The 19,569-nt window shown below is 38.7% G+C and overlaps 1 protein-coding gene across 4 annotated transcripts in view; it reads left to right on the forward strand.

The window, feature by feature from the left end:
• Window positions 1-19,569, forward strand: part of CDC14A (cell division cycle 14A) — a 170,507-nt gene that overhangs the window by 63,515 nt on the left and 87,423 nt on the right. For all 4 annotated transcript variants that reach the window (XR_004383811.1, XR_004383809.1, XR_004383810.1 and 1 more), the window contains exons 5-6: window positions 609-688; window positions 18,258-18,324. Coding sequence is in view for 1 of the 4 variants with exons in the window: in XM_032867221.1 (XP_032723112.1) it covers window positions 609-688; window positions 18,258-18,324 (147 nt within the window). In the remaining 3 variants the exon portion in view is untranslated. The remainder of the gene's footprint in view (window positions 1-608; window positions 689-18,257; window positions 18,325-19,569) is intronic.

A 19,569-nucleotide genomic window follows, 5' to 3' on the forward strand; every position in this document is an offset into this window, starting at 1 on the left:
GCTCTTTTTAAAAAAAAATATTTTTGAATATTTTTACTTATTTAGTTGAGAGAGAGAGAGAGAAGAAACCTAAGCAGACTCCACACTGAGCATGGAGCCCGATGTGGGGCTTGATCCCACAACCCCAAGACCACGGCCCCAGCTGAAACCAAGAGTCAGGGGCTTGACCGACTGAGCCACTCGGGCGTCCCCGAGGGTCTCCTACCCACATTCATATGTGTTGCTGTGTTGTGATTTGATTTTACTGTACTTTATTGTACTGTGAGTGCGCAGTATAATAATGAAAGTAGAATTGTTCTGTTCCCAAAAGGGAAAACTCTGCCATTGTATCCATTCAGTGCGCCTTGTAAACACTCCTGGATGGCCTCTTTATGGGTCTATGCGCCGTCTCTAGGCTCTTACCCGGTTCTAAGCCCAAGGTGGCAGCTCAGCTTCAAGCTGAAAAGGAAATTTTGGTGGCTTGGTTGCTGTCCTTTAAAGGTTAGCATTATCACCACGACTGACAGTTGTCAAAGTGGAAAAAGGGAAATGCAAATTTGGTGGGTAATTAAATTAGTTTTGTGTCATTCTTTGGTGGTGTTCTAAATGTTGCTATTTATCTGTCTTAGGTAATCTATTTAAAGAAGACACCAGAAGAAGCCTACAGAGCACTCCTATCTGGCTCAAACTCCCCCTACCTTCCGTTCAGGTATAACTCTTGGGAGACTTGGGCTAATAGCGCTTGGTTAGACAGCAGCCACTGTCGAGTTGGAATACCATGTTTTTAACTGTCTTAAGACTGTGACCACGATGTTATATAGAATGAAATGAGTTGGTAGTTCTTATTATTTTATTTTTGCAGAGTTCTTTCCCCCCCCTCTCTAGTAGGAATAAAATAGCATTTTCCTTTTAGGAATTAATTTTCTCCTTGAATTCCTTTTGCATCTTGACCTTTCAGCATGGAGTGGCTGATTTATGAGCTAATAACCATGTGAAGACTTGATTTGTTAGATTTCAGTACTCTACATCATTGATTCATCCATTTATTCTTTCGCTTCAGAGCATGAGTGAGCCGTGACTGAATGTGGGGTCTGGGGTTAGAGAATAAGACCCTCAAAGTACCTTCCCAGGGGCATATGTTCAATGGGGACCCAAAATGACCTGTTTAGTCCATGAATCTAGCTTATATCTTGAGGAAGGCTGTTTCTTATTACAGTGTTAGAAAATACTATCTAAGTATCAGCTGAAAAAGGTCATTTAAAAATTTCAGGTAAACTTGAACTTGTTTAAAAAATGAAAGGGAACATACAGCCAAACTCCCACAATGGTCGTTTCTGTTAGAATTGTGAATATTGATAGATACATGTGAAATGATGTATTGTATATATATTTTGTAATATTGCTTATTTTTGTATTCAAATCTACAAGCATTTGTAATTCTTTTTTTTTTTTTAAAGATTTTGTTTATTTGAGAGAGAGTGTGAGCAAGATAGCACAAGCAGGAGGAGGGACAGAGGGAGGGAGGGAGAGAGAGAGAGAGAGAGAGAGAGAGAAGCAGACTCCCTGCTGAGCAGGGAGCCTGACATGGTGCTTGATCCTAGGTCCCTGAGACCATGATCTGAGCCAGAGACAGACACTTAACCAATGTATGTATTTCTCATTGCTGCTAATCTCATAATTGCCAACAATAATGAAAGAAAGGAAGAGTGAAGATTGAGAGACCTCTTTGTCAGTCTTCCTTACTCTCCTGTGAACTCACAGAGGGCAGGTCCTGGTGCCTGACACTTGAGAGTGATTTTAGCAAATATTTGAATGAATAAATCAAGGCTAAATCCCTTCAGATCCAAGGGATTCTCATTTCTGTTTCTCAGGCCATAGGAGGGAGTGTTAATTAGGCGCAGGGTGGTGTTGAGGTTGGGAGGAGGAATGGAGGAGATACTGCCTAATGTGCTTAATTTGATGATCAATGTTTGATAGTCTCAGTGAAGTCAGAGAAAAGTAGTGAGTGGAAAATATCTTCCAGTTCTAGGGTATGAACTAATTAGCTATTGAAGGGCACATAAAAAGTGACAGATATGTATTAGGAGCATTTTAACATGGAGACAAAGCTTGTTTTTTACTTCTACTTCTAATGGCTTCTATAATTTGAAAGCCTTTTGTAAAATACAATTCTAATTTTTAGAAAAGGGTAATTATTTTGGTCAGTTTGGACTTCTGTAACAAAGTAGAATAGACCGGTGGCTTATAAACAACAGAAATGTATTTCTTAGTTCTGGAGAGGGGATCAGGGTGGTCATGGGGGCAGACTTGTGTCCTCAGGTGGTGAATGGAAGGCAAGAAAGGTCTCCGGGTACTTTTTTTTTTTTTTTTTTTTTTTAAAGATTTTATTTATTTGAGAGAGAGAAAGAAAGAGTGGGGTGAGGGGCAGAGGGAGAGGGAGAAGCAGGCCTCTAGCTGAGCCCCGAGTTGGGAGTCCAACTCAGGACTCTATCCTAGGACCGGGGGATCATGACCTGAGCCAAAGGCAGACACTCTGCTGACTGAGCCATCTAGGTGCTGCTCAGCTGAGCTTTTAAAGATAGATAAGGGTGTTGAGAATGGAGGGGGACAGATTAGGCACAGGTATGCACTATGGAAAACCCTGGAGTTGTGAGGTTTCTGAGTTGACTTCAGAAGTTCTCTGTGGGAGGAGCATAGTGTCTGTGGTGAGATAGGGGCCATGACTATCTGGGGATCACTGAGGCACTTTTCCCCGGGACAGTGAGGGCCTATTCAATTTGTTTGCTAAATCAGAAATATGTTTGCAATTTTTTGGTTGTTAGTTTGAAAAATAACACACACCTGGAAATTATAATGCTGTAATATTTGGAAAATTGCAATGCCAGTCAGTAGGCCCACTGGACAATGTAACTATTTAAAAATTTTAAGTGGAAAATGTATATTAATTTTTATGCTAGTGATATTTTCCATTCAGAAGTCAAGGGAGATGTATTTCTGTTTCATGAGCTAGATGACCCTTGCTATCCTTAATTGTCAATTTAAGTGAAGATATTGGAAGAGGAGGAAAGAATAAATTCTTCTTTTAAGCATAATTATATGTTTAGCTTATATGTGCTAGGTAATTAATTTGTTTCCTGAGAACTAGAATTTTTGACTAATTAAGATCAGAATGGAAGAAAAGATAGGAAGAAAATTATTATTACCTAACATAGAATTAAGCAATAATTATTATAATTGTAGCTTATTCTTCTAAATTACTTTTATTTAAATATTTGAAAATATAAATATATTAACATGGCTCAGAAATTTAAAAAATTTACAGTGAAAACTCTCTCTCCCACCCTTGATCTTACTCTCTAATTTTTTCTGGATAACTTCTGGTATTTGTTTCTTCCATATCCTTCCAGAATTTCTTTATGCACATATAAGCAAATAAAGATATATGTACATTTAAAAAATTCCAGTATAATTAGTGTACAATGTTATATTAGTTTCAGACATACAATATAGTGATTTAGCTATATAATATATAGAATATATATTATATATGTAATATATAGAATGATAATATATATAGAATAATATATAAAATAATAATATATATATAACTATATAATAGTAATATGTAGAACATTACTATACATTACTCAGTGCTCATCACCATAAGTGTACTCTTAATTCTTTTTATCTATTTCACCCATCCCCCCACCTCCCCTCCCCTCTGGTGACCATTAGTTTGTTCTCTATAGTTAAGTCTGCTTTTTTGTCTCTCTCTCTCTTTGTTTGTTTTGTTTCTTAAAATTTACATATCAGTGAAAACATGTGATATTTGTCTTTCTCTGACTGACTTACTTCACTTAGCATGATACCCTCCATATCCATCCATGTAGTTACAAATGGCAAGATGTCATTCTTTTTTATGGCTAACATATATATTCTTATTTTTCATTTTAAACACAAAATGTAGCCCACTGCATATACTGCTCTATACTTTGATTTTTTTTTTTTCAGTTAACTCGCCTTGGGTATCTTTCATATCAATACACGGAGAGCTTCCTTCTCCATTCTGTATTATTTCTGTGTAATATACAAGAATGCATGTAACCACTCTGACAAGGTAGACATTTAGGTGGTTTTCTATCATTTCAGTTGTAGCTTTTCAATTCACGTGGTCTGAAATGTATTTTAGAAGAAAGAAACTGAGACACTACTATGGAGAAAACTATAGTGTGTGGTTAGATGTAAAGGGATTTTTGTAATCTGTTTGCATAAAGGTACTCATTATATGAAAAAAGAATGCTTAATGAAAAGATGAGGCATTTGTTCCTGGTTTAGGCACCTGTTTCCTGCTAAAAGTATGACTGTAACTTGAATGTAACTCTAAGTTTTATCTTTCTGATAACCTAAGAAATCAAGAGTTGTGTTTATATTAACCTATGTTTCTAAACCCGACTCTTCATAAACCATACATTTGAAGCAGAAAATACCGCAAAGTGGTGTATTTATAATTTAGTAAAAAATGTAGTTGAAGGAATAGTACTGGTTTTCTGGAATTTGACTAAAGAAGCTTACTTTTTTCCTAATGCTAAGGTAAGATGTGAGTTGATTTTAGTCTCCAGTCCAGACTAACTAAGGCTAATCTAATGTTAACAAGAATCATCTTCAGTTTTGGTCAGCCATCATTGCCTTGGCCTTTATTTGTAATCTGGATTCTGTGATCCATGAAGTTTTTTTATACCATTTGTTGTTATACTTCTATCTTCATCGTCTAGATTTCTTTTTAATATGCTGTTGCAGTAACACTTTTACTTAAAAAATAAGAAGCTTTAAAGGGACTTCATTTAAGTGTAGTCATTTTATTGTTGAAAATTTTTTAAGGGGTGCCTGGGTGGCTCAGTCATTAAGTGTCTTCCTTCAGCTCAGGCCATGATCCCAGGGTCTTGGGATCGAGCCCTGCATTGGGCTCCCTGCTCCACAGGGAGTCTTCTTCTCCCTCTCCTACTCCCCCTGCTTGTGTTCCCCCTCTCTCTGTCAAATAAATAAAAAATCTTAAAAAAAAAAAAAAAGGAAAATTTTAAAAAATGAAGACAAGTTTGAGGGCTTCTCAAAGTGTGGTTTGCGTCTTTATATGCCTTCTTAGACCGAAATGCCTGTTTCCATGTGTTCTCTAGATCCTTAGTGTCTTTCTAGTAAAAGGGTTTTAAGTTTGAATGAGTTTGGATATGAGTTTGAATAACGTTGTTCTTCGAGATTTATTCATTTAACAAAAATTTTTCTAAACAGTCTCTTCTGTAAAGGCTTTCCTCATTTTTCTAGAGAGGGTTGGCAGGTCTTTCACCTGTAATTCCCTATTATATTTTGTGCATTGCATTTTGTGCAGGCTCCTTCACATTTGCCACATACATGATCAGAACAAATATCTTGGGGCACCTGGGTGGCTTAGTTGGTTAAGCAACTGCCTTTGGCTCAAGCCATGATCCCAGGGTTCTGGGATCGAGGCCCGCATCAGGCTCCCTTCTCAGTGGGGAGCCTACTTCTCCTTCCTCTGCTACTCTGCCTGCTTGTGCTATCTCTCGCTCTGTCAAATAAATAAATAAAATCTTAAAAAAAAAATAAAGCAAATATCTTGGGGCACCGGGTGGCTCAGTCAGTTAAGCATCTGCCTTCTGCTCAGATCATGATACCAGAGTCATGGGTTCGAGTCCCACATTAGGCTCCCTGCTCAGTGGGGAGTTTGCTTCTCCCTCTGATCCTCCCCCTTCTCGTCTTTTCTCTCTCTCTCTCTCACTCTCTCTTTCTCTAAATAAATAAATAAGTAAAATTTTTACATTGAGATGTAATTGACATCAGCATTTTAAAAGCTTAACGTGCACAGCATAACGACTTGACATACATATATTGTGAAATGATTATATGATAAATTTAGTTAACACTCATCACTTCATATAGTTATAAAAGATTTCTTTTTGATAAGAACTTTTAGGATCTATTCTCTTTGCAACTTTCAAATCTACCAGACAGCCGTGTTAACTGTAGTCATCATGTTGTAGATGACATCTTCAGTATTTATTTTATGACTGAAAGTTTGTACCTTTTGACCACCTCCACCCAGTTCCTCAATTTACTGCTTGTTCTTGACTGCATTAATTATAGCAGACTTTAGAGATAGTTGAATTTCTGACTTGGTGTGACACTCAAGGAGTGTTTGTTGTGATGTTGCTCTTTGCAAGTCAGTCTTAGTTTCATTAAGTTAATGGAATTAAGTTCCATTTAATTGCAAAGTAGTTGTGTCCAATAATGTACCTTTGCTTCTGTTGAGGATGACGAGTGTGTTTGTCTAGAGTGACTTTGGCTAGGGGCACCTGGGTGGCTCAGTTGGTTAAGTGTCTGCCTTTGGCTCAGATCATGATCTCAGGGTCCTGGGATGGAGCCCCACATCAGGCTCCCTGCTCAGCGGGAAGTCTGGTCTCCCTGTCCATCTGCCTCTCCCTCTGCTCATGCTCTCTCTGGCTCTCAAATAAATAGATAAAATCTTCATTAAAAAAAAGAAAGAGTGACTTTACCAGAAAACTAGAGGACAAGAGTATTTTTCACCTACTTCAGTTCCTTGAGTCCATCCATCTTTAGTGTTGGCTTGGCAGTTGGCCTCAAGGGAACAAGAGGCTGTTCAGTTCTGGGGTCAGAGTCAGCAGAGTTTGAATTGGCAAGCCTAGTGTTAATCTTTTTAGGTACTTTTCCTTTCACCGTGTTACCAAATTTATAGTCTATACTATTGACCAGTTGTTCCATGAACTCATCTTAATTGTGCTTGTCTAAGGCCTCATGAGACTACCAACTCTTAGTGGAATTCTCAGATTGTCTTCTTGGCAGTCAATGGCCATGGTTTTCAAATCCACCTTCTCTGATGTTCATAAAACAGTGTTGGTGAAAATGCTCAGCTTCGTAAAACACAGAAAATTGCACAACTCTTTTTTTGATTTCTTTTGTGCTTTTAAATTCATTTTATAAAACTTACTTCTTTGTTTATGGGTCAAATGGGGCAACATGGTAAGTTTTTTTGGTATTTGATGATGGCTCATAGATGTCCTGAAATCAACTTTTTTATGACATATAGTATAAAATGGAGAATTTAACTGTACAGATAATAAATAGCATCCAGGCTCCCAGTTTTGATGACAAATATAGAAAGCAGAATTTGAGAAAGAATGAGTAGGTGTAGAGGTGAGGTTAAGGTAGGGTGCTGTGTTGACACCCACTGGAATCAAGCTGGTTGGACATTGAATGCTCTGTCTCCAGCTGTCTATTTAGTTTTTCTTTTTTGGTGTTGGTTTTTTGCAGGTCTCCTCCTGGATAGGTCCAGGAATGCATTTTTGTGTGACTGTTTTATTTTAGGTTAGAGAGGAGTCTAGAACTTAGAGGTAGTATTTCCCAAAGTTATGTTGGTTCTCATATTTGGTTTTTAAAAGTCTGAGAGGCTTTAAAAAATGCTGGTGCCTGGGTTCTATTCCTAGGAATGTTGACATAATTGCTCTAAGGTATTGGGTTTGGGTATTGGGATTTTGAAAAACTTCCACAAAATTCCAGTATGCTGGTAAGGTTGGAGCTACTGCTCTATACTTTCTACCATGGCAAAATAAAAATAAAAATAAAAAGATTCAAAGAAAAAGTTTAGAACTCTTGGGGATTTAGAAAACACATTCTCATTTTAAAGATTTTAAATGGTTCTGAGTAATAAAGGAACCTGTTTAACTTCATTTAACTCAGACTTTTCCAGAGTACTTCATCCTGAACCCCTTTCCCCTCCCCCACCCCAATTTCTGTTAATATCCGGCAGCAGCAGTGTTCTGAAACACTCTAGGACACATTTCCGGATCCACACCTGTGTGGAACAAAAAAATCGCTTGGGATTAGAATACGCTACCATTTAATGGAGCTGTTTTTGTACTATTTCCTGAGAATCTTGGAAATAGATGGCTTATCATATAATGGCATTTTATCTACTATGAACAGGAACCTGCAGCTTTTCTCTTACAAGAGCAGGTGTGAGGCCAGCAAACCTTCCTTCCTGGAGGGCCCACAAACCTCCCACCCGCAGTCCTTTAAAGACATTTGACATTGAAATGAATCAATACTGTTTGTATTAAGGGAGAGGTTTGTTGTGTTTTGGGGATGACCCCTAGTGATATCCCTGTTGCTGAGCTGTGTCTTAATGTGGCTGAGTCTTAGTGGGAAATCTCTGAAGCAATTACTCTGGACCATCTGGGCATGCCAGAACTTGTAGGTCTCTTAACAAAGGCTCAAAGGGGTCAACCACTTAGAACTTGGCATTAGGCTGCCTTCTTTCTTCTAAAGCAAAATAAACATGTGCTTGTAGATGTTAGATCTAATTATAAAATGTATGTCTTCACAGAAAATGTTGAACTAGATATTTGTTAGCTTAAATATGATATTGTGATTTTTGTTAAAGTTTATTTAGCAATTAACTTTGTATTTCAAAGGAACAGTTTTCCTTACCATGTTTTTCTTTGGAGTATCAACAATGTAGAAACAAAATTTATTTTATGCTTTCCAGTGTATCCTTATGATGGCTACCCTTCTGCTTTGCAGTTTGATCTTTGGGGTTATTTCTGCACCCTTGGATCTTTAATAAACCTTTGCTTTTAATGCTTAGTGTGATGAGAAAGATCCACATTAGTTTTGATAGTGAGGATATATATGCTAGTTTCCTGAGTTTTGAAAATAGGTGGGAGTCGATGGCTTATCCATTCCAAACTGGTCAAGCTGTTCTCAACAGCTGGGATGTGTTGAGTAACTTGGACCACTATGAAAAGCAGACTCAAAGTAGTAAATAAATGCCATTAGACAGGATCTGAGAACAGAAACAACTGTCAGGGTCTCTATGACTCACTAAATACACGTAAGGAAGTGAGTTACACCTATTCTATTTTTTTTAGAACACAGCAGGTGCTTCAGTGGTTTGAGTTGTGAAAGCTGGTTCAGATGATGTTCTTTGTTATTCCTGTTTTGATGGTCCCAGATCCATGTTACCAAGTTTCTATAGAAGAGTCAGTACCAAGCTTTTGTACTCTTTATATACTACATTTCTGATAGCCAGTCTTAGTTGATAAGGTGGTTTAGAAAAGTACATTAATTTAATGTATTCACATTAGTCTACCTTACAATTACAGTAATGAATTACATTTACGTTAATGAATGTAATTATTTTGTTGAATGTCTTGTTGAATGTCTTTTCAGTACCTAATCTAAAGGCAATTTGCTACTATTTATTAACTTTTAAAAGATTTATTTATTTATTTATTTACTTGAGAGAGAAAGCACACGTGCGTGCATGAGCAGGGGAAGGGGCAGAGGGAGAGGAAGAGAGAATCCTCAGGCAGACTCCTTGCTTAGTATGGAGCCTGATGCAGGGCTCTATCCTAGAACCCTGACATCATGACCTAAGCCAAAATCAAGAGACAGCCCCTCAACTGACTGAGCCATCCAGGCACCCTCTATTTACCACTATATTTATCTGTAAAGCAAAATTGGTGTGGTTACATGGTGTCACTCACATCTTGATAAAAGGCTCAGAGCACAGTGCATGGTCCATTTTTTTTTTTTTTTTTTTGGGTGCCTATTATTGCTCGTTCTGGACAGAGTCTATTCTGCTGACTTTATGTGACCTTTTGAGCCATGATTTAGAGATGAATTTTTACATATCTATTTCTTTGGATGAACAGAATGATGAGTGTGTAGCCTTATTTTCAATCTGAAAAGTGGGAGATTCTGTGTTCTGGGTTTTGTTAAGTAGTGGTCACGCTCACCTTTTGGTGCTGCCCTATGAAGCCATTTGATTTTGCTCTTTGAGTGGTAGATGACTTCGTGCTTCCCATGAATGCTCAGCAAATACCTTTTTTATCTTGTAGGTTTAGATGATAATAAGCAATCAGCTCTTTCTTTTCCCTGGACCTGGTTCACATGTGTCATGGATTTGTTCAGTGATTGGAAGTCAAGTATGATTTGGATAATCATGTGTCGTATTTTGGGGCATTGTCTACTTACCAAGTATCCATTCAGTATAGTCTAGAGCCGAACTACCCAGTACAGTAGCTACTAGCTGCTAGCTATGTGTGCTTTTGAGCATTTGAAATTTGTTTAGTCCAAATGTTTTAAAGATTTAGTAAAAAAAAAAAAAGTAAAATATCTTCTTTGTAATTATGTTGATTATTTGCTGAAATGATAATTTTTCAGATATACTGGAATAAGAAAATACATTACTCATTAATTTTACTTGTTTCTTTTTACTTTTTTAAATATGGTTTTGAAAGAAATTAAGATGACATATTTGGCTGTCTTTTGTGGATGGCATCGTATTTCCATTGGACATTAAGCTCTTCACTGTGTTTTTGTTTTTTTTTCACTTTAAAATGTTATTTTTTAAAAATTGATTTTATTTTATTTTTTCAGTGTTTTAAGATTCATTGTTTATGCACCACATGCAGTGCTCCATGTAATACATGCCCTCCTTAATAGCCACCACCAGGCTCACCCATCCCCACATCCCCCCTTTCCAAAACCTTCAGTTTGATTGTGTTTTTGCTACTGTACATAGTTTATGACTAAATATTGTTTTGTATGATTTTTGCTTTGAAAGGTCAGTAGCTCCCAACCACTAGAGTTGTTCGAATATAAGTTTAATGATCTCCTGGTAATGATTGTTTATTCATTCGTCAAACATCTACAGCATCTTAATGTCTCCAACACTGTTCTGGACTCTGGGCATGCAGAACATAAAGGACACTTTCTCAGTTCTTAAGAAGCTCATGATCTTCTGGCAGTTGTGTAGATGGGATTCAGATCAGTGCTTGGAAGGATGCTTTCATGACCTTTGAGATCCTTTCCAACCCACTGCTCTGCAGATATTTGCATACCTCCTAACCATTTGTTATCCAGAGAACTGGCAGAGAATTTTGGAGTCAAAATATATGTAGATCATAGCCATCCCCAATATTTCTTCATCCATTTACTGCCAGGTCTTTTTTTTTTTTTTTTAATGATTTTATTTATTTATTTGACGGAGAGAGAGATCACAAGTAGGCAGAGAGGCAGGCAGAGGGGGAAGGGAGAAGCAGGCTCCCCGCTGAGCAGAGAGCCTCATGCAGGATTCAATCCCAGGACCCTGAGATCATGACCTGAGCCAAAGGCAGAGGCTTAACCCACTGAGCCACCCAGGTGCCCTTACTGTCAGCTCTTTACTCTTTGGATTAGTCTCTGTATTTTAAATCCTGTACCTCTGTTGTTCATTCTTTCTTCATTTCAAACAACCTCATTACCAGAAATGCTTTCTCATTGCTTTGTGTGAATATATTCTTTCATCTCCGGTTTCATCTCTTCATTGTTAACATTTACAAGGTTGCTTCTTTTTGAGTGATGTCTGGATGCTTAGGTACAAGCAGTGGTATGTCGGTAAACTGGCTCTGTAAGTAGAAGGTGTTTCTTGATTTCTATGGTGTAAATACACCCACCAGTGCTGATGTGGGTTCTCAAAATTCCTGAATATTCAATAATCACTTACGGGAGCCCACAGGAGACAGTTCTATGACAACAGTGGATTAAGCCCTTTCTCTTTGTATCTAGTTGTGCATGGTGGTTCTTGTTTTCTTAAATTTTATTTTTCTTCTATAGCTTCTCTGCAAAATAGATGCAAAAATGTAAAAATAAAAAAAGTCCCAACTGCTTCATACTCATTCGTTTAGTTTTTCATTCAACAAGTATGTATTGACTGCCCGCTGCTCCTAAGGTCAGAGTTACTGGATTTTTATAATCATTTCATAGTCGCTTTGTGGTTCAGTTGACTATTATGCTGGATGTCACATTTAAAAAGAGAGTTGCTGGGATAGATGGAGTTTAGATGGTCAAACATGAGGCTGGGTTAAATTTGTATCTGGATGTGTGTAGACAACTGTTGGCAATAATATTAGTCTTCCATATTGGGGCTAGAGACATACGATTTATTCTTTAGCAGAGAAGAATAATTAGAAATCTCGGGTGTTTGGGGTATTAACTTATCTCTGAATGAAGAGCAGCCTTGCGTTTACCTGCTTAAGAGAGTTAATGCAGTGCTTGGCCAGGCTATCCTGACAGACACAGGGAAGACCTGTGGTTGCTCCAGGCTGTGTGGTGAGCCCATACTTCCTCCTGCACTTGATGTCTGTGGACTTCAGTGGTCCTTTATGGGGGAGGTTACAATACAACGTGCCCTCTTATTCAACTCCATAAATATTTGGCTCAGTAAGTATAGATGAGTGAATGAATAAATACATGGATAAATGAGTAAAAAAGCAAACCAGGACTTAAGAGTTGGGAATTATAATTGCAATAAAAACTGTGGGACTTTAAAACTTTGTATTCACATCAGTATCTTGATTTAAGTTATAAAAGCTCTGTATAGTCTCTCCAAAGTGTCTGGGTTAGAATAAAGGTGTGTTTAATACCACTTGATAAGCTCCTTTACTTCACTGAAGTGCCTAGTTGGTATCTATTTTGTGCCAGGCAGTATACCAGGTACAAGGAGAGAGGAGCTAGTAAAAAAAATGTATAGATCCTGTCTTCTTTGAGACTATTACAGAGAGAGTGGCAGAGTCAAATAAGAACGCCACAATATACTATCAACTATAGTTAAGTCCATTAAAAAAAAAAAGCTGGGGACCTGCTCCAGCTAGGGTGGCATTGAGATTTGTCCTCAGAGACTTTGATCTGTGTGTGAGCTGGGCTCTGAAGGCTAACCTAGTCAAAAGCAAGTGGGAGGACATGTGACTAGCAGGAGCAAGGGAACTGTGGTGAGTGCAGAGGGCTCTATCTGAGGGGTTAAGCAAGGCCTTGTGATGGGCAAATTGTGTGGAAGCATGATATGAGGAGGCCTAGGCAGGCAGGGTCAGATACCCACCAGGCCTTGTATTTGTTGATGATTTGAACTTTCCCATGAAAGCAATGAAGTCAGTGAAAAGTGACCGGATCAGATTTACCTTTAAAAAAATATCCTCTGGCTGCTGTGAGAAGCCTGATCAGGAAGGTGAGGCATGGGTGTGGGAAGGCTGTTGCAGGAGTTCACCTGAGAGGTGGTAGGGAAATTGAGGAGAAGTCTGTGCAGGCAAGAGGCAGTTAAGAGGGAGAAGCAACAAAGCATGATGGCAGACAGGATAAGGGGAATGAGATCTGGAGAGACATCTGGGCTCTAACTTGAGCAATTGTGGAAGCCGAATCTTTTAGGGGACAGACCGTGCTGGAAAACCGGTTATTGTTGTTGCTTTGAGGTCGGGCAGCTGCAAGAGAGTCTTCTCACACAGTGAGGTGCCTTAAGACACCCAAATGGGAAGGTCACGTATGTGGTTGGCTATCCTGTTTTTGCAGTTTTAAGGAGTTTGTGCTAGAGAGAGCAATTTGAGGGTCATTGGCAGACTGATGGCAATTTATATGGATGAGATTGTGTTGGACAGTTCTCCAAATGTGCTCCTTCCCACCAGCAGCATCAATAGCCCCTGGAAATCTGTTAGGAATGCAGATTCTCCAGTCCTGCCCTAGATCTGTTGGATCAGGACCTTGGGTGGGGCCCAGTAGTCTGTGTTTTGGGAACCGCTCAGGTGATGCTGATGCACTCCATCTAATTCTGGGCTAGGGAGAGAACATGGAGTGACAAGAACTTGAGTCTGGGATTGAACCTTGAGAAGCTCTAACTTTTAAGGATGGGAGGTGAAGGATGTCTTTGCCAAGGAGACTGGGTAGGAGCCATGTCTGGAGAAGTAGAAAAAAAATCCAGGAAGCCAGTGAAAAGAGTATTCAAAGGGGCAAGATACTTGTCGCCGACAAGTTCAGTCAAATAATGCTTGGGAAATGTCCCCTGGGCTTGGAAGAAGCAGATCTAGAGAGATAGAATGTAGATTACTTACTGCCAGGGGTTGGGAGGGAGAGGGAGCAGTTACTGTAAATGGACACAGAGTTTCTTTTTCAGGGAACACAACCGTTTTGGAATTAGTGGTGATATGAATTGTGAATATGTCAAAAGCCACAGCATGGTGAATAGACTAAAAGAAATCACCGAATTGTGCACTTTAAAAAGGCTGAATTATGAATTTTATCTCAATTAAAAACAAAGCCCCCCTGCCACCCCCAGCTTCGCAATGTGGAGATAATTGGTGACTTTAGTGCAAAATGTTCATGGCATGGATGAGAGAGAATATAGAACAGAGGTTCTTAAGATTCAAGAGGAGGGAAAATGGAAGCCAGGAGAGAAGTCATCCTTCAGAGAAGTCTCGTTTTAAAGGGGAGGCCAAAGGGAGGGTGGTGGTTGTGGGGAGATACCAAGTCCAGAAACTCTGGGATGGTTTTCTTCTTTTGAAGATGGTAGGGACGTGAAAGTGTTTAGATTCTGTTGGGAAGGACCCAGGGGAGAGATCTGGAGAAGAAAGTGATCATCAGTTGTGTTGAATAATGATACAGTTTCAGAGTTGAAGGGACTTCTTTGGTTAATGATGTTTTCCTAATCTGGATCTCCATTTCATACAACAAAGTAGGCGAAAAATAATCCTGAAGCAGTCCTCCGATTCAAACTTGAACATTGCATGGGGGCGGTAATCCTGCTGTCTTCCAGGGCCAACCATTCTATTTTCAGATGGTCTTGACTATATTAGGGGGTTGAGAGAAATTAGCAGGGAAGAACTCATTTATCAGATGGGAGATAATGTTTCTTTTATAGAATAAAACTTCTCTTCTTCTGAAATGGACTTTAATCTTATTTCCACCATTTCCTTCATTCCCACTCCCCAAAGGACCCAGTGCTACCAATTCCTGAGCCTTTGGGGAAGTTTCTAGTATTTGTTGGGTTGATTCTCTTTTTCACTGGTACCTTAATATTCAGTTTTCTTGGTTTTGTAATTTATCACCACTCATCTCTCTGATTTCCAGCTTTTGGGATTTTATTGCTACTTTCCCCTCTCTTCTGAATGTGTTGGATTCCATTTTTTAAAAAGCCTTTCAAAATTCTCTTTTTAGTGTGGTTTTGATAGATATTTGTGTCCAATCTGCCACCTCTACCTTCTCTCTCTCTCTCTTCTTTTTAAAGATTTTATTTATTTATTTGACACAGAGCACAAGCAGGGGGAGCAGCAGGCAGAGGGAGAGGGAGAAGCAGGGTCCCCACTGAGCAGGGAGTCCGATGCGGGGCCTGATACCAGGACCCTGGGAGCATGACCTGAGCCGAAGGTAGCCGCTTAACTACTGAGCCACTCAGACTCACCCTACCTTCTCTTTCTCTCTCTCTCTTTTTTTTTTTCTTTCTACCAGAGGACATGTAACCTGTTTTTGTATCCTTCACTTTTATGGTTACTCTCCTTTGACTAAGTAGGAGGTGGGTTCTACTAATTAGCCTTTTCTCTTGCTTGGTACAGGGGCAGGTTTTGGGAACCTATTGTCTTCCTGCGCCCTTCATGAGGATTAATTACCTTGAGTAATGGGTATAATCTCCTTTGGTGTTTCATCTCCTTTCCCCCTTTCTGAGAATGTGACCTCATTTTATTGCAGCACTTACTATATGTCAAGCTGTAAACTTCTCCCTGCCTTTCCAGCCAGCTGTGACTGCTTCGTGTCCTGATTCTGTGCCATGGCATGTTTAACTGGCCCTCCTCTCTCTGGTCTGCAGATTTGACCATCAGGTCACCAGAGCTCTCTTTTCAGGCCCTGGGAAAAACTGTGGCTGGGATAGGACAGGAGATGTCATGATTGTCTCACCAAACTTTGCAGACAGTCAGAAAGACTGGGTGATTTATTTATAACCATTTCTTTTTCTGATGATTGATACATGTGAATTTATTTAGGTGACTCTAGGCATAGGGAAATATATTTCAGAGAATAAGGAGTACCTCCAATTCCTAAAATTGTTTTACTCTTTTAAATAAAAAGAAGTGTTTTTTTTTTCATTTTCTTTACTAAAGCATTTTTATTCTTCTTATTTATTTATTTACTTATTTATTTATTAAGATTTTGTTCATTTATTTGACAGAGATCACAAGTAGGCAAAGAGGCAGGCAGAGAGAGGGGGTGGGGAAGCAGGCTTCGCACTGAGCAGAGAGCCAGATGCGGGGCTTGATCCCAGGGCCCTGAGATTATGACCTGAGCTGAATGTTTAACCCACTGAGCCACCCACACATCCCATAAAGCAGTCATTTCTAATCTAAGGTCTGTGGAGAAAGTTCAGAGAGTTGATGAATTTGTATGGCCAGAAAAGTGTCTTTGTTTTCACTAATCTTATAACTGATAAGATTACATTCAATTATAAATGTTAGAAATAAACTATAGTAGTATTAGCAATATGAATGACTATCACAATAGAAATTACAGATATTCTTATATCCCATTACAGTTTTTGCCTATATCTTATATATTTCACATATCTTATTTATGTTCATTCATTCTTTAAAATTAGAGTCATTCGTAGATCTACTAGATCTTATTATATATTAATAAAATAAGTAAATTATTAAGTAAATATTATGGTATTGTAAGTTTTTTATATTTTGATAAATTTGACTGGATTAGTTTTCTGGTATTCATTTATATTTTATTTTATGTCTTTAAAAACACTATTCTGAGAAAAGGGGTTCACAGGCTTTATCAGATTGCTAAGGGGTTCATGACACACAAAAGATTCTGAGACAAGTGCCTATGAAGGAATATGTGATTATTAATATAAACCATTTTATCTTGGATGTCCAGCTATACCTTTCTCTGTTTTTGTCCATTAAAATTTGCTTCATAATATGTGGTTTATGTCTTTACAAGGTATTTGGAAAAGAGGCTGTTTTGATTTTCACTGACCCATGAGTTCAGATGGCATTAAAAAAAGAAGTCTCGAAATCAGATTTACTTATCAAGAATAACCCTTCCTATTTCTTTAGGTTAACTGAAGTTTCAGGACTTAAGCATTTCTGTTAAGTCGCTTTGCTAACTTACTGTTTTTATATGAGGTCGTCAGGATGCTGAAACCCAGTGATGTTGAAGCAGTCATAGGGTCAAGTTCCCTAGGATGGTTGTGATATAAAACTCAGTTTTATGTTAATTATTTATGTTATATTTTATGTTAATTATGTTAAAGCCCTTCAGGGTCATTTTCTCTCCATGGACATCATCACCTGGTACCTTCCCCACTGCTGCCCTTGGACTGACTTTGTGTGGTACATTTGACTTTGTCATTGGCAGGTCCCTCCCTGATAGCTCTGTTCCTCTGGGTCAGCAGTGGGGGCTGGGCCGAGACACAGAGCCTTGAGGTCAAGTTTCTTGCCTTGGACACCTTGGAACACCGCTAGTGTTAAAGCTCCAGTGCCAGTTCTTGCTTAACTGACCTGAACTTGATACTTCAGTTTTATGTTGCCTAAAGCAAGTCTGCGAAGTTGCTCTAAAAACTTAAATAAAGTATGAAGTACTCAATTTTCGGTGCAATAGATTCCTAATCCTTTCGATACAATACTTCATGGTGCATTAGAAGCTCCCATGGATCCTGAGGGGAGACTGTTTGGAAGCATGACTGCATTTTCCATAGTGTTTTGTGCGGGGGAGGGGGGGAGTTGATGGAGGGGTGGCATTTAATCCATGAAAATAACAGCTAGTTTCTGTTGACCTGCCTGCGTTGTCCTCCTTACATATTTATGCTCGTATTTACTATATTCCTGATGGGTGGTTGTTCCTCTGTATGAATACCTTTAGTGACTGTGAATCTTTTCCTTAGTGAAACAGTCCAGTTCGCTGTTAGTAATATCAAGGAGAGTCATAACATTTATTAGGGGCTTCCTGTATGCTAGGCTCTTATATGGAGGACTTTATATTTAGTAAATGCATTCTGACAACAATCCTATGAATGGTAGATACTATCAGTAACATCATTTCAGAGATGGGAAACTCACAGAGGTAAAATTAACTTGCTCACCGTCCCAGGCAGTATGTGGCAGAGTTGGAATTTGAACAAAGGCAACCTGACTACAGAGCTCAGGCTCTTAGATCTGGTTTTCTTAATTCTGCCTATTGGATTAAAGCAGTTTCAGAAATGCTTCAGTTAAGCTGTAAGGGTAGTTAACTAATAGGATCTGATGTGTTACATTAATTTACCATTAATTAAATTAATTAAAGCTGTGAAACCAAACAAGCAGTCTTCAGTTGACTTTGTTATGTTATTATTTGAATATTCTGAATGTACATTTTTAGTGTCGTTTCTTTTTTGTGTGTGTTTATAGGGATGCTTCCTTTGGAAATTGCACTTACAATCTCACCATCCTCGACTGTTTGCAGGGAATCAGAAAGGTAATAATAATTCTCCTTGCTATAGTTGGTGCAGATGTTTCAAAATATGAAAAAGGAATAATGTCAGTATCCTTGTTTGTCACTGGAGAGAAGACAGGCAGTTAGCAGAAGGCTTTCCACTTCTTGATGGAATGATTGATGTGGAAAATATAGACCATCGGGCAAATTGAAGGGTGTCTGGGGTAACTCTGTAACTCCTGATTGAAGTAGAGGGGGTTTCCCTTCCTTATTTAAATTATTCCTCTTCCTGGGCAATTGTATGACTTGTGTCTGTCTCTGTGCCTGTGACATTGCTTTGTCACTGGGTCAGCTTCCTTATCAAGCCAGCACTTGGTGTGGGAGAGATAGGAAGCCACTGCATACCTCTGTTAGTGTGGAGGGGAACATTTCCATGTTGGTTTCCTACCTGGATTTTGTTACAGTAGTAAGTAGGCCAGATATTATTATCTCATTATTATAGATGAGGAAACAACCCCAGGGAGGTTAAGCCACTCTTAGGGCTACGGGGAGCTATTAGCAGGGCTAATTCTAACTCACATTTCTTTATCAATTTGGAGCTTTCTAACATCCTATCAGGGCATCTTATAAATCAATGGTTTGTCAAAATATGGGGCTTGTTAGAGATACAAATTCTCAGCCATCCTCCGAGACTGACGGAACCATAAATTATGGGAGTGGGGCTGTGCAGTCTGTGTTTGACACTCTGGGTGATTTGATACACTTTACAGTTTGGAGGCATAGATTAGTTATTCATATGTATAATGGAGAAGTGAATCCAAAATATTTTTGAGAACTTTTAGAACATGTTCTAGAAGCATTGATTTACTGAGAAGTCATGCATGCTATCCGGTGAATTTCTTTTTAAAAATATTTTTAAAGATTTTATTTATTTATTTGAGAGAGAAAGAGAGAGAGCATGAGCAGGTAGAGGGTCAGAGGGAGAAGCAGACTCCCTACAGAGCAGGGAGCCCATGCAGAGCTCCGTCCTAGGACCCTGGGATCATGACCTGAGCCGAAGGCAGACACTTAACCCACTGAGCCACCCAGGTGCCCCTATAGTGTGAAATTCTAATGAAGTTTCAAAGTACATCATTCCATCTTGAACATATAGCCATGATGTATCACTCAGGAATGTACATGTTGCATAGCCTATGGACAAGGGTCATTATGGACTATAGATACACCAGGAGAATGATTCTTGTTCTGGTTTCATTTCTGATGTAAGACTGATTTTGTTACATTTTA

This window comes from Lontra canadensis, unplaced genomic scaffold (assembly GCF_010015895.1).
Source record: "Lontra canadensis isolate GAN:19392208 unplaced genomic scaffold, GSC_riverotter_1.0 scaffold33, whole genome shotgun sequence".
In the NCBI taxonomy this organism is placed as follows: Eukaryota; Metazoa; Chordata; class Mammalia; order Carnivora; family Mustelidae; genus Lontra; species Lontra canadensis.